Here is a 14,032-nt window from a genome sequence, read left to right on the forward strand (position 1 = left end):
TGAATATATGATAAATGCAGAGAGCTGAATCTTTTGGGACTGGAAACTAATTTAATTAATCAGGAATTTAACTGTCAAAATTAGGGTGACTAAGGCATTGAAAGAGATTGAATGACATGACATGATCCAACATGAATAAAGTTGAAATATAGGCACATCTTGTTTTTGGTATATGTCAAAAGTATTAAATATTACATTGAATGACAACAAAATCAGGCCTACAATTCTCTTATAAGCGAAAATTGCTTGTTGATGAGAACTAATTCTCAGAGAACTTAATTCATCAATTGGTCTTTGAAAAAAATGAGGTCGGAACATCGCCGGAGCGGCATCAAAATGATCTATAGAAGAACATGGCCGATTGGTAGTTGACACTTTCTTACCCTACTTGTTAGCTGCTCTTCACTGTTAAGATAAGACTGGTTGGTTGCAGGCAAATGAATCAGGTGCCGACAGATACAAGAATTGCTCACATAAGCTAACCAACCTCCAGCATAAATTAAGTCAACACGCCACCAACATATGGGAGGATGAAGAGCACACAACCGAGCATGGTTTCTTATGGCACTCACTTGCTCCGTTTCTTTGCTTCACTGTAAAGAATAACTCCAATTACTGTAACAGTGTAGCCGAGCATCCCAGTCACTGTCACAGGATTCTTGAATATTAAGATTGAGACGACAACAGCAACAGCACCTTTGGCATTTCCAAGAACCTGAGATCACCAAAAGTTTCTGGTCAACAATGTACAAAGCATAAGAAGCAGAAGTATAATGAAAACTGGAAATCATCACTTGGCACATTGTCCTTCCATGATGAAGCAAAATAATTTCAACATTGTGGTACTGTTCACCAAAAGAGTTTTAATTCATAAACAAGACCGAGGCTCTGTGGAGGGACTTGTTGCCAGTTAGGCACTTGCTAAATTGCTTTTTTATATTAATCAGACCAGAAAAAAAAAAAAAACAAGCTTTGATTTCTCAGTCCAATTGATATCCAGTCATCAAAGTCCTAAACTTGTCTACATGCATTAGAATAGCAACCATCACCTACAAGTCTGCATGTCCATGACATACATACTTCATGAGCATTAGTCCAAAAAAGTGACTTCAAAATCATGATATGCAATCAATGGTATTCTAATTTCCATATGAATAGTGAATACAATCTCTGTCAAGTGCCATTGCTAAAGTACAACTACAGATAGAAAGCCCAGCATATGATGACACCCTTGTTAACCTTTGCTGTTGCCGGTCATTCACCATGTTAGCATAAGTTGTTCATCTGCTTTATTTTTAACAAGTTTTAAGTGCTGGTGTTCATCTACATTACTTTTAACATGTACATACTTTGGTTTACTCGGTGCTTGAAGTCAAGTAGCACAATAGCAAATATCCCATCAAGTAAGAGGTAACAATGCAAATATTGTGCATACTTGCTTATCAACATCAGAAATATATAAAATTTCAAAGATGGGTAGATATGAATTAATTAACAACTAAGATATAAAAAATATGTTAATTATATATATACTAAGAGTAGACTATAAAGCATAAAACCTGGAGTAAATTAACCTTCTTAGAGCCAACCAAATTAACACAAAAGGAATAAGATGTAATGTCTTCTCTTGTGTACACTACGAAGAGAAAGAAGGAAATGTCATTGAGTGTGGAGGATACCTGGAGTGTCAAGGCGCTCGTATGCTTGGTCACCAAAAAGTTCGTCAAGTTCACAAAATATGCAAGAGTTGAATTAAACAATAGGTACCATATAAGTTTAAAATCTTCTCTAGCAAGTGCCATTGTAATGCCAACCACATTTTCCTCCATAACTAATGTCGCAGGAAGCAATAAAACAACTGCTATCGGAGCCATGTAGAGAAGTAGATTCATTGAATTCAGCTTTTCCCTGACAAGAATTATAAACAAACAAAGCGAAGGATGAAAAGTTGGCACTGAGATTATTGACGAAAAAGATACCTATCACCCTTTTCCAGGAAAGAAAAAAAACAGAAATTCTATAATTAATAGGGTAAAAACAGTGAAGCTCTGACCAGCAGAACTTATGAGAAAAGATACATTGATGCATGTGAAAATAAGATGTATTTGTTACCCCTCAGAAGACAACAATATCCCTTGCAGTACCGACTTCAGTGCCCGTGCAGCGGTTGCTCCAACACACATGATAAAACCAAATAGATGGAAACTAGGCTCCCCCTGCATTGTTAAACATAAGACTGTACAATTAGACTATAAATCTTCAGAAAAACAGTTCAATTAAAAAGAAGTTATATCTGGATCATGAAATGAACATCAGACATGGTAAAAAAAAGCAATAAATTGAGGACAAAAATGTCAAACATCACTTGGGGAATTGGCAGCATCTAGGCAACAAAAATATTCCTCCTTGACACCAGAAAGGCCAGTCACAAGTGATATCCCACTCAAGATCAAACATCTTTCTGACAATCTAACTTCTTTTAGAACCCAGCCATTACACGGTCAATGATCTTATTCCTCAAGACTCTCAAGCATTCAATTCGATAAGTCAAAAATAGGCAAGTAATCCAGATTGCATTTTGTGGAAACAAAGAACCCAGATTGCATTTCATTGTCAAAACTCCAAAGCATTCTCCTAAATTGCAGAAAAACTTTCACCAGTAGACACAAGATACATGCATTCCAACTGATCATGCTAGGTCCTTCCTTTGATTCACAGGTTCTTCACATATTTGCTCACATTGCTGGAAAAAGTGGCCTAAACAACTTCCTGAGAATTAATCAATTCTTAAACTCAACAAACTTTGGAAACTAGATATACTTAATTATTGAATGGTTTAGTTACTGTTTCGAGGATCCAAATATCTCCTTTTATCATCCAGCATGCAATTCAGTAAAACTGAAACTTGACTGAATCTATGCAATGCACTTGTTCTTGATCACGAGACCTAGATCAAAGTTCAAGACATATGATCAGGTTGAAATCTTAAAGGATGTAACTTTGGTAAATTATGTGACTCAGGTTACAGTTTGTCCTGTCCAAGATATCCACACAATGTTATTTTTTTGAGTCACCACAAAGGAATGAAGGGGAGAAGAGGAGCATACTACAAGTTTTATCCTACCTTGATGCTCGCCATTGCTGCAGCTTGCTGCTATTGCTTCTTGTCGTGTCTATGCTCCTCCTCAATACAGATACTATCAAGCTCTATGATCTTATTCCTCTTCGAAACCTCCTAATTTATCACTGTTTATTATGTTCAAAACCAATTACCTATAGAATATACTTCACTTGCAAAAGTAATAGTTTCATCTTTTCCTAATTTTCATATCATTAGTAAACACAAATTGATCTTCCTTATACTTCTAATATCATCTATAGTTCTACTATTTCCTTACCTATGTTTAGAAAGCCAATAGATGGCTTATTCCTCAATTTTGGTACCTGATTTGCCATAGAAACTATCATATGTGTTGTATTTGTGTATACTTGTAGTCTTTTTTTAGCTACAATATATCTTCTAAATTCTCAAAGTATTTAAACATGCTCTTTTGCATTAATTATTTTTTTGGATTTTCTTACACCACCACAAACTCTCCGTTCATGCAACACTCCTACTTTTGGACTTCCCAAGTGTCTCTTCTGTTATGGTCTTATTCTTACTAGTTATCCAAGGCCACATGGTTAATATCATTTTCTTATAGGTTCTAAACTTAGACTAACCAAAAGAAAAAAAAACCACCACCCACAACATTGATTTCTTGCAGTCACATTAACTAATAAGTAACTAGTTATTATCTTGTAATTGTTAAATTGGCCTCCTAGGTGTCTAGGATGTCTTCTTGGGCACTTGTGCTTTGGATCATCACTTAAAATGAATTTCAGAATGTTAAGACAATGTTTCTGACAAACACCTCTACTTTAAAGGTTGAATTTGATTTCAATATATATCAATGATTATCAAACTGAATATAGAGATGTATGCAAACGATGTACCTCTTATCATGAAAGACGAGGCTTCTTTGTAAATCTACCATATACAATCAAGAAGCTATCAGCTGTCTAATCAGAACATAAACAAATGAGTACCACAAGCAGAAAATTATACAAAACAATGAAATGAATGATCTCTGATCTGCGGAAAAATATGCCACGATGAATTGCAGATGAGAAGCAACTAATCAGAATTAGGTTATTCTAAGAAGATGGACTTTGCATCAGCTTAAAACACATCATTGTAACATCTATAATTGCCATCTATTTCCTGGATGTGTGCTTTATATCTTGACCACAAACACTTCAGGAAACCTCTCACCACCCGAGCTAGATCAATATTACAATAGCCTAGAACAACAGATCTCGAATCAAACCCGGCAACATAATCAACCGACTAAGAATTCTAAAATGGCTGCGCTCTTCAAGCTCTAAGTTCACCGGCCCAAATTCAGTGGTTTCTTCCTTTCACTTAATATGCAGCACAAAAGGTTCAACCAGTTACACATCAAACACATGGCGTTCATCACGATCCGTGATGAATACTGGATCTGCTAAATCTAAAAGAAGAAAGATTGGGACCCAACGTACCCCGCTGGCGATGATGACGCCGGTGACAACAGGGATGAGGGTGATATAAGTGATCCAGGCCTCCCGCTTGACGGTCATGAGATACGCGAACACCGCGGTGAAGAAGGGCGTGGTCGCCCCCACTGCCTGATTGAACGAAACCGGCAGGTACTTGAGCGAGACGTTGCCGCTGACCACCGAGCCGCAGAAGACGAGGCTGAGCGTGGTGATCTTCAAGAACTGCAGCCGCGACCGCACGGTCTGCATCGGCACCACCCTCAGCCAGGCGATGGCCACGTAGCTAAGCAGCGAGCACGCTGCCATGTGGCACATGGTGAGGAAGATCGGGTACTTGAATCCGTAGTTGCTGAGGAGGTACTTGTTGAGCAGAAGCACCCCAATATTGGAGGAGTACCACGACGCCACCAGCCCAAATGTGAACAACCGCCCGCTCACCGCCGGCGGGGACCAGTTGCCCTTAGTGCTCATCCTCCTCCGTCGCCGCCGTCGCTGCTGCAGCCTTCTTACCAGGATCTATTAACAGACAAACCGAGGCCAATTTCAGCGTATTCACGGCGATTTGCAGCAGCAGAGAGGTCGATCGGGGCGGGAGCAAAGCTAGGGTTTCGGATTAGGGGAAGAAGGGAACGGATCTGAGGAGAGATTGAGGGATTCGTCGGAAGGAGGAGACTGAGGAGAATGGGGACGAGTTCTTCTTCGTCGCCTTCTTCCGTGGATTTGGGTTATTTATTTATTTGTACTCATATAAATTAATGAAATTAAAATGATATTGTTAAGGAGTAATGGTATTGTTAATTGTTTATTTTAAAATTATTATATTATTATTATTATCATTATTATTATGAACGAATTTTTAAAAAACCCTGAGAATTTTTCGTAGAACCATCCAATTTTGAAAAATAATTTACAAACCATTTGGAAGGTGAAGAGATCGTTTTATCCTTGCCTTCGTCGAACCCATTGTTGCCTCCCACCCTGTATCTCCTCGTTCTTGTATTACCTCTGGTAACACTCATATTCTATTATTGTCGGATCTAAGGCATCATGAGCACAAGCGTGGGTGCCTGTGCCAACCCATAAGGAGGTTGACTTGCAAGGCTAACCCACGCATAAAGGGAGATAGTCGATCAGATCAACCCATGCACGGAGGCATAAGCAACCAGGAGAGTGACTAAGGGTGGAGAAGGGATGGCTGATAGGGTTAGCTCACACGTTGGGGTGCAACGACTAGAGGAGAAGAGGGGGCGATCGACGAAGCCAATCTATGTATGCATAAAAAAGGGGGATCGATGGGACGAAAAAAAAAGTGACGCTATCTAAGGATTTTTTTTAATTAGAGTTCTTTATCGTAAATTTTCAAACTTATGGATTTTTTTTTAGAATTCATCCTCTTATTATTCCTATTATTATTATTACTTTAAATGTTCAAAATCAAACTAATTTATAACTTAACTTGAAAACGTATCAAACAATTATAAGCACCGTCATAAATAAACATGCAATAATGTAAAATGCTTCCGGTTAGCTTACAACAATTCATACAAAATCTAATAGCTCAATCCTAATGTCACAAAAATTAAAAATGAATGTGTGATTGAATGAATTGATTAGTATATGATAAGTGGATTAAAAAAAGACAGGAACGTAAAAAGTTAATTAAAATCTTAATTTTGAGAAATTTGCATAAAGTGTCACTATTTTCAAAAAATCTGGTATAGCACCCGTTCTTTTATAAAAGATAATCCCACTTGTCACAGCCTTCGCCCATAGTCTATGCCTCCCTCTTCGTGCGCGAGTCCATAAATCTTTTATTACAATCAAGTTGGCATTAAGATATGGGGTAAATTAGTGTAGCGGTAAAACTAAGTTGAGCCGAAAATATTCGTACGATAAAAACTGATTTCGACGAAAACTGTTTGTTTTACTAGTATAAGTTTGCAGGTGAATAGAAAAGAGGGGATTGGATAATTTGCAATGCAGTAAACAGAATATGCAGTAAGGAAAGAACATACCAGAATTTATAGTGGTTCGATCATCGTAACCTACATTCACTCCCGATTCCTCTTCCGTCGAGGCCACCGGCTTCCACTACCGATCTTTTTTCAACGGACGAAGATCAACTACCCTTTTACACCCCTCTTCTTATTTTCAAGAGACAAGATTTTACAAGCACTCACTCATCCCTAAACAAAATTCTAAATTTTAAGACTAGATTAGGGGATTTCTCAAGTGATTACTACAACATTTTCTTACTTTTAAGTTCTCTGTACTTGTGTATGTTAACCAAAGATGAGAGGGGTATTTATAGGCTTCAAGTTGATTCAAACTTGAAGCCTAAAAGTGTCTCATCCCTGGTTTTTGGGTACTAGTGGTACCACCGCTTGCAGCACTAACACTGGGCGGTACCACCACCCACATTGACGGTACCACCACTCGACACAATCTCGGAGACTGTGCCACCGACGGTTCCACTAGTTTGGGTCACTGTTTGGGCCTTTCACTTGGCCCAGCATAGCCCAAACTTGGGCTCAACTGGTCCCTAATTGAGTTGGCCGAATTCCAATCCAATTACGCCTAAAACCTACTTCGATCTAGACAATTATTACAAAACTTAAATCAAATTTTGTCTGGCATGTCATTGGTTCATCGACACTTCATCCGATTCTTCAGCGCATCATCCTCTCTTGTGGCCTATTGCCCAATCGGCCAGTTGACCTCCGCAACTCCGATTTCCTAAGCATAATTTTTACTCTTCTTGGACCAATGCTCGAACTCATAGCCCGAAACTTTCTATCGATATGTCGACCGATCCTCCGGCTCGACGTCCAATCTTCTGACATGTTCCACTCTGACCCAATATGATTCTTCCTGCTTTTAATTGTCTCTCCTGATCGAAGCTTCCTACATCACTCAAAGTGCATATCAGATAAACACTATCAATTGGTTTCATCATCAAAATATGAGATTCAACAATCTCCCCCTTTTTTATGATTACAACCAATTGATGACGAAATTTAAACTAAACTCTCCCTATCAATATGTCATATTGATAGAACTTTTAAATTAAAAAATCCAAGCAACAAGTTATCATAAAATCATGCATAATCAAAATATCCAAAATATCCAAGTACATCATTCCATGCATGATTATCATATCATCGTATCTACTCCCCCTTTGTCATCATACAAAAAAAGAAGTGCAACTATCAAGTTTTAGAGATATGCAAGGCTTAGCTCTTTAGCAAATTTTTAATCACTTTAGAACATTCAAGCGAGTGAGTTTCTCTTCCTTTTGCAATGGGCAAGTTTCCAAATTTTGTATCTTGAGCTAGCAATTTTTGAAATGTACAAGATAGCATATTTTTGCATCTTCTTGAAATGTGTAGCTTAGCAAAAATTGCTTCTCTTGAGATTTGCAAGATAACACTTCTTATTTCTCTTTTAAGATGAGCAAGCTAGCAAGTTTTGCTCTATTTGCGATGTGCAAGCTAATAAGTTTTAGCTTCTTATATATACCATCATGCAAGCTAGTATATTGTCAAAAAGAATGGAAGAATTCAATTTTATAATTCTTTTTCCCTTTACAATAATTTTCAAAGCATGACAAAGATAAATAACAAATTTATATCAATATTTCAATCATAAAAAATGAAAGAAAGTCATGATTTTTGACATCTATTCTTTTGTATATAGAAAGAATGACAAGGAAATAATCTTGATTTAAAAAGAAGATTCAAGTCTAAAAATCGATAAATCAATATCATGATCCGAAAAATATATAAGAAGGATTTATGTATTTGAGAGATCTAACATGTCTAAGTTTATCATTCAAGCTAGTAAATTTGGTTTTCTTAATATGCTAGCTATTTTCTTTCCTCCTTTTATCGTTGTAAACAAAAAAGAAGAAGGGAATAACATAATGGTGTAAATGTTCAAGTCATCACAAAAAAAAAAAATTTTGGTAATGAGATATACAATTTATGAATACAAAGGAATATCAATAATAAATCATGACATGAAGGATATTAATATGAAAGATTAATTTGTGAATGATTCATCTTGACAAATCTCCTTTTTAGTAAATAACGAATAGAATCATAGAAGATTAAATAAGATATCTTGATTCAAATAAATCTTAAATTATTAATGTCAATAATCAAGATTTGTTTGGATAAATCTTCTCTTAGACAAGTAAATCATACATGAATCAAGAAAAAATATTTCATATAAAATATATCCCAAAGTCACAAACATCGATAAATGATTCGATTGGATATATCATCTTATTATTAAAATGAATCATACAAAAAGAAATTCAAAATCATCATCAAAATCACTTTTCAGAAAATTCAATGAAAGCTAGATAGATTCCTATAAGATTAAAGATAGCAAGTTCTTTTAATTCTAAATTTTGTAATTGATTTCATGTTCAAGTCTTTCATAAGACCCTGCTTCATTATTTATAATCGAAAAGCAATACAGAAATCATAGAAATTATCAAGCTCAATAAATTATAAATTAATTAAAAATCATCATTACTTCAAATTATCATACATAATTATAAATCGTCAAGTATGATACCAAAACCTTTTAACATTTCCATTACATCATTATACATCATTAAATCATCAAGTCATTAAACAAGAAGCATTTTTATTCAAAATTATTTTGTTTGTTATAGTAATGTATTTTTCTTTTTAAGTGAATCTAACTTTTCATGCTTAGTGCTAGGATTTAATATGTAATTATCATGATCAATTTTTTTATTTTTTTTAAACCACTAGAAAGAAAAGCATGATCTCCTTTTATTTAATTTTTACTAACTAATTTAAAAACAACTCATGAAAAGCATCAAGTAATTTCAAAATAAACTATGGGGGTTTCGGGTGAGTCATTTACCTTATCGTCGAGAGCCGTTAAGGCGTAGTTTGCCACCTTGCCTTTGTTGGTTTGTTTTTCATCTTCGAATGAACTTGATTCATCCCAAGCCACCTTGAGTATTTTCTTCTTCTTTTATAGCTTTTTCTTTTTAAGTTCATTTTTACTTTTTGATTCTTGTTTTAAGAACATTTTAAGCTTTATTGTGAGAAGTTCAAGGTCATCATCATCGTCACTTGAGTCATCACTCAAGTGGTATTCTATTGTTCGAAGTGTCAAATCATTCTTGTTCTTTGGAAGGTGGTTCTTATGTTCATCATGTTCAACACAAGTCATTTCATATGTCATCAAGGACCCAATAAGTTCTTCAATCAGAAAATAGTTCAAATTCTTGGCTTCTTGAATAGTCATTACTTTAAGGTCCCAACTCTTTAGAAGGGATCTCAATATTTTGTTAATGAGTTCAAAGTTAGAAAAACTTTTACCAAGCACTTTTAGATCGTTGACAACATCCGTAAACTGGGTGTACATTTCTCCAATCGTCTAACTTGGTTTCATCCGAAATAATTCAAAATCATGTATCAAAAAATTGATTTTTAAATCTTTAACTTTACTAGTGCCTTCGTGTATGATTTCAAGTGTATGTCAAATGTCAAAAGTCGTTTCGTAAATAGAAACTCGATTGAATTCAGTTTTATCTAAAGCGCAAAACAAGGCATTCATAGCCTTGGCATTTAAAGAGAAAGTCTTCTTCCCCAACTCATTCTAATCATTCATTGGAAGAGAAGACCTTTCAAATCCGTTTTCAATAATATTCTATAAATCATGGTTTAAGGAAAGCAAGAAAACTCTCATCCAAGTTTTATAATAAGTGTAGTCTATCCCATTGAACATAGGAGGACGAACGATAAAAAAACTCTCTTAAAAGTCGAAAATAGTCATTTCTCTTAGGTGTTAAACCAAATGAGAAAAACGTGCTCTGATACCAACTGTTAGAATCGAGTCAACACTAAGAGGGGGGGGGGGGAATTAGTGTAGTTGTAAAATTACGTTAAGTCAAAAATCTTTATACAATAAAAACTGATTTCGACGAAAACCGTTTGTTTGACTCATATAAGTTTGCAAGTGAATAGAGAAGAGGGGATCGGATGGGATCGGATAGTTTGTAATGCAGTAAACAGAATAAGCAGTAAGGAAAGAACACACTGGAATTTATAGTGGTTCGGTCGTCGTGACCTACATTCGGTCCTGATTCCTCTTCCGTCGAGGCCACCAGCTTCCACTACCGATCTTCTTTCAATGAGCGAAGATCAACTATCTTTTTACATCCCTCTTCTCCTTTTCACAGGTTTAGGAGACAACCTTTTACAAGCACTCACTCCTCCCTAAACAGAATTCTAACTTTTATGACTAGAGGAGGGGATTTCTCAAGTGATTGCTACAGCGTTTTCTCACTTTTAAGTTCTCTATGCTTATGTATGTTATAACCAGGGATGAGAGAGGTATTTATAGGCCTCATGTGGATTTAAACTTGGAGCCTAAAAGTATCTCAACCATGGTTTTCAATATACTAGCGATATCATTGCATGTGCTGCAGGTGGTGGTTGTGCTGGACGGTACCACCACCTATAGCACTGACACTAGGTGGTACCACCGTCTAATTTAACGGTACCACCACCTGGGAGACTGTGTCTGGGCGGTACCATTACCTAACATAGTCTCGGAGACTGTGCCACCGATGGTTCTACTAGTTTGGGTCATTATTTAGGCTTTTCACTTAGCCCAACATAGCCCAAACTTGAGCTCAACTAGTCCCTAATTGAGTTGGCCCAATTTCAACCCAATTACGCCTAAAACCTATTTCAATCTAGACAATTATTATAAAGCTTGAATCAAATATTTTTCGACATGTCATTGGTTCATCGACGCTTCGTCCGGTTTTTTGACGTATCGTCCTCTCTTGTGGCCTATTGCCCAATCAGCCAGTTGACCTCCACAACTCCGATTTTCTTGGCATAATTTTTGCTCTTCTTGGCCCGATACCCGAAGCCATGGCCCGAAGCCTTCTACCAATACGTCAACCGATCCTCCGACTCGACGTCCAATCTTCTAACATGTTCTACTCAGGCCCAACATGATTCTTCTTATTTTTAATTATCTCTCTCTGATCGAAGCTTCCTGTGTTACTCAAAGCGCAGATCAAAAAAACACTATCAATTGGTTTCATCATCAAAATCTGAGATTCAACATCTTTCGCTAGTGCGCTAGTTACGTCTGCCCCACTACCCCCATGCTCCATCAGTCGTCGCCTCGGCTCGTATCGTTGCCCTCACCTCTCCTCCCCTCTTCCTCTACCATCATTTTCATCCTCGCTCGTGCACCCTCACCTCGTCCTCACCCACGCTCCTCGTCCCTAGCTATTCTCACATGTAGTCTCCTCCGCCAATATCAACGATGAGGATGATGGAGATAACATGTAGAGGGTGAGAGATTTGCGTTGCCCTAGCTCTCATCTACACCTCCCTTGACCAAGGTGATGACAGGGATGCTAGGGTGGGGACTATGTGTAATAGTATGGGATTAGTGCAACAAAGACGATGGTCGATGGAGCCAAGGGCATAAGGCAAAATCATCTTTTAGGAAAAAAAAAATGTATTTAGTGAATTTTTTTTAAAAATGAAGGCAATATGCACAAATCAAAACTATAATCTTTTTCGAGCAATTTACTAATCAGTAAAAAGGGTTATGGATGTGTATAATTATATAAGATAACATCCTACTATATACTACATGAACATAATTCATGTTATTAAAATGCTAACACGTAGGAATACCATCATTCTTTGCATCAAGTAATTGGACTTCTAACCTCTAGTTTAACTTTTGCTAGTGTGGCAAAGAATCGTCTAATTCTATTTATAAAACGACTCTAACACTATATTATCATCAAATCATATGATTCGTTTTAAAACGAAGAATATTCATTGTGATCGTATAGATTTACAGGATATGTTGTTATTTTTTTGACACTATAAAGAATTGTATTATAGTAAGAGAGGACGAAGTTGAGTTCTTCTGAGACTCTCATTCAGGAGTGTGATCCAGTTCACAACTAGCAATGAAATCTGATTTAGATTTTAATCCTTAATATAAACACTTTTTAAAAATATTTTATATTTTATATTTTTAATTATCTTTATATTGTTTAAAAATATTTCTAGTTATCATTTACTTTTAAAAGTGGAGGCTAAGTCATCGGGGGAAGATCGACCATTCCACATGTGCAAGCTAAGAGCTAACATGCATATAGATGGATCACCAACCGTTCATGTAGCGATGTTCGAGAAGATGGTGGTCGATCGATGCACATGACATCAATGAAGTCATCAGGTGCCCGGGTACTTGCCTAGGTGGCCAAGCAAGGCATGGTTCGGGTGCCAACTTATTGGGTTAAATAGGTATCTTTACTCTGGCACGACCCAAGTGCCGAGCGATGCAAGCATACGCCTAATTCAACTCAGGCTTGCTTGAGCCTGAGTTGAACCAAACCTCTAACACCCACGTTAGTCATGCCCTAATGCTCTAAGCCTAAGTTGAACCAATTATCTGATACTACAAGCCTCCCAACACCTATGCGAGTCGTGCCCTAACGTAGAAATCTCTATTTCAAGCTACTTACATATTATTCCTTGTAGTTAGATCCTTTTAGTATCCCGATTCTTAGACTTAAAAAATTTACATTAAATCTCTATAGTTATTAAAGTAAAATATTTAATTTTATTTAAACTAGTGCCATTTGTTGAATCTCGGATTTTGATGATGAAATCAATTGTCATTTGTTGTCTAATCTATGTGTTGAGATAAGTGTGCAGGATTAACTACGATGAAAGTTAGACAAGCAGTAGGAGTTGCGCCGGAGTCAAGATCATGATCACGTTGGGAGTTCGAGAGTTCGACGGAAGTTCGGACGGTCGTCGGAGGTTCTGCGAGAACAGATCCGAGAAGTCCAGAAGCTTGCCAAGCGAAGCTCGTCGGAACTCGCCAAGTGGATCGTCGCAAAGTCTAGGAGTTTGCCAGAAGTCCGCAGAAGAATCACCGAGGGTTCATCGGATGATCGACGGAAGTTCGCCGGAAACTCGTCGAAAGAAGCGATTGACGCATCGGAGCAAAGCTGCAGAAATTGTCTTAGATTTAAACGTAGTTAGCATGTTGATTAAGTTGGAAAATGGGAGGTGATCCCATTAGCTTAATCTTGGGGCAATTGGGCCCCTGAAAAGATTGAAATTGGGCCGAATGGAGCTAACCATTCGGACCCTGATTGCACCAGGAGGTGCAACCGCTTAGGCCAGGAGGTGGCACCGCCTGGGCTAAGTCTCCTAGCGAGACTGGGCGGTGCAACCGCCCCAGCCAGGAGGTGCAACCGCCTGAGCTCAGTCTTCGAGCTAGACTAGGCGGTGCAACCTCCCTGACAGAGAGGTAGCACCGCCTGAGCTCGGTCTTCGAGCTCTGGCAGAGAGGTGCAACCGCCTCAGTCAAGAGGTGGCACCGCCTGGGGCTCAGTCTCCGAGCC

General features: G+C 37.5%; 1 protein-coding gene across 1 annotated transcript; it reads right to left on the minus strand.

Moving 5' to 3' along the window:
- Positions 1–132: 132 nt before the first annotated feature.
- On the minus strand, positions 133–5,300 carry LOC104000121 (probable sugar phosphate/phosphate translocator At3g11320). The gene is made up of 4 exons (XM_009422078.3): positions 4,585–5,300; positions 2,113–2,216; positions 1,680–1,908; positions 133–715 (listed from the first exon to the last, which is right to left on the minus strand). The coding sequence occupies exons 1-4, from the start codon at positions 5,050–5,052 to the stop codon at positions 569–571; spliced, it is 948 nt and encodes a 315-aa protein (XP_009420353.2). The 5' UTR covers positions 5,053–5,300; the 3' UTR covers positions 133–568.
- Positions 5,301–14,032: the final 8,732 nt, after the last annotated feature.

Source organism: Musa acuminata, chromosome BXJ2-10 (assembly GCF_036884655.1).
Source record: "Musa acuminata AAA Group cultivar baxijiao chromosome BXJ2-10, Cavendish_Baxijiao_AAA, whole genome shotgun sequence".
Classification (NCBI taxonomy): domain Eukaryota; kingdom Viridiplantae; phylum Streptophyta; class Magnoliopsida; order Zingiberales; family Musaceae; genus Musa; species Musa acuminata.

Bases quoted from the DNA above. Each gene is read 5' to 3' on its own strand.
- LOC104000121 (XM_009422078.3), bottom strand. From the start codon at position 5,052: ATGAGCACTAAGGGCAACTGGTCCCCGCCGGCGGTGAGCGGGCGGTTG. The intron at 2,217-4,584 runs GTACGTTGGGTC...TTAACAATGCAG, and splicing joins GCGTCATCATCGCCAGCGGG to GGGGAGCCTAGTTTCCATCT. The intron at 1,909-2,112 runs GTAACAAATACA...AATTCTTGTCAG, and splicing joins ATATTGTTGTCTTCTGAGGG to GGAAAAGCTGAATTCAATGA.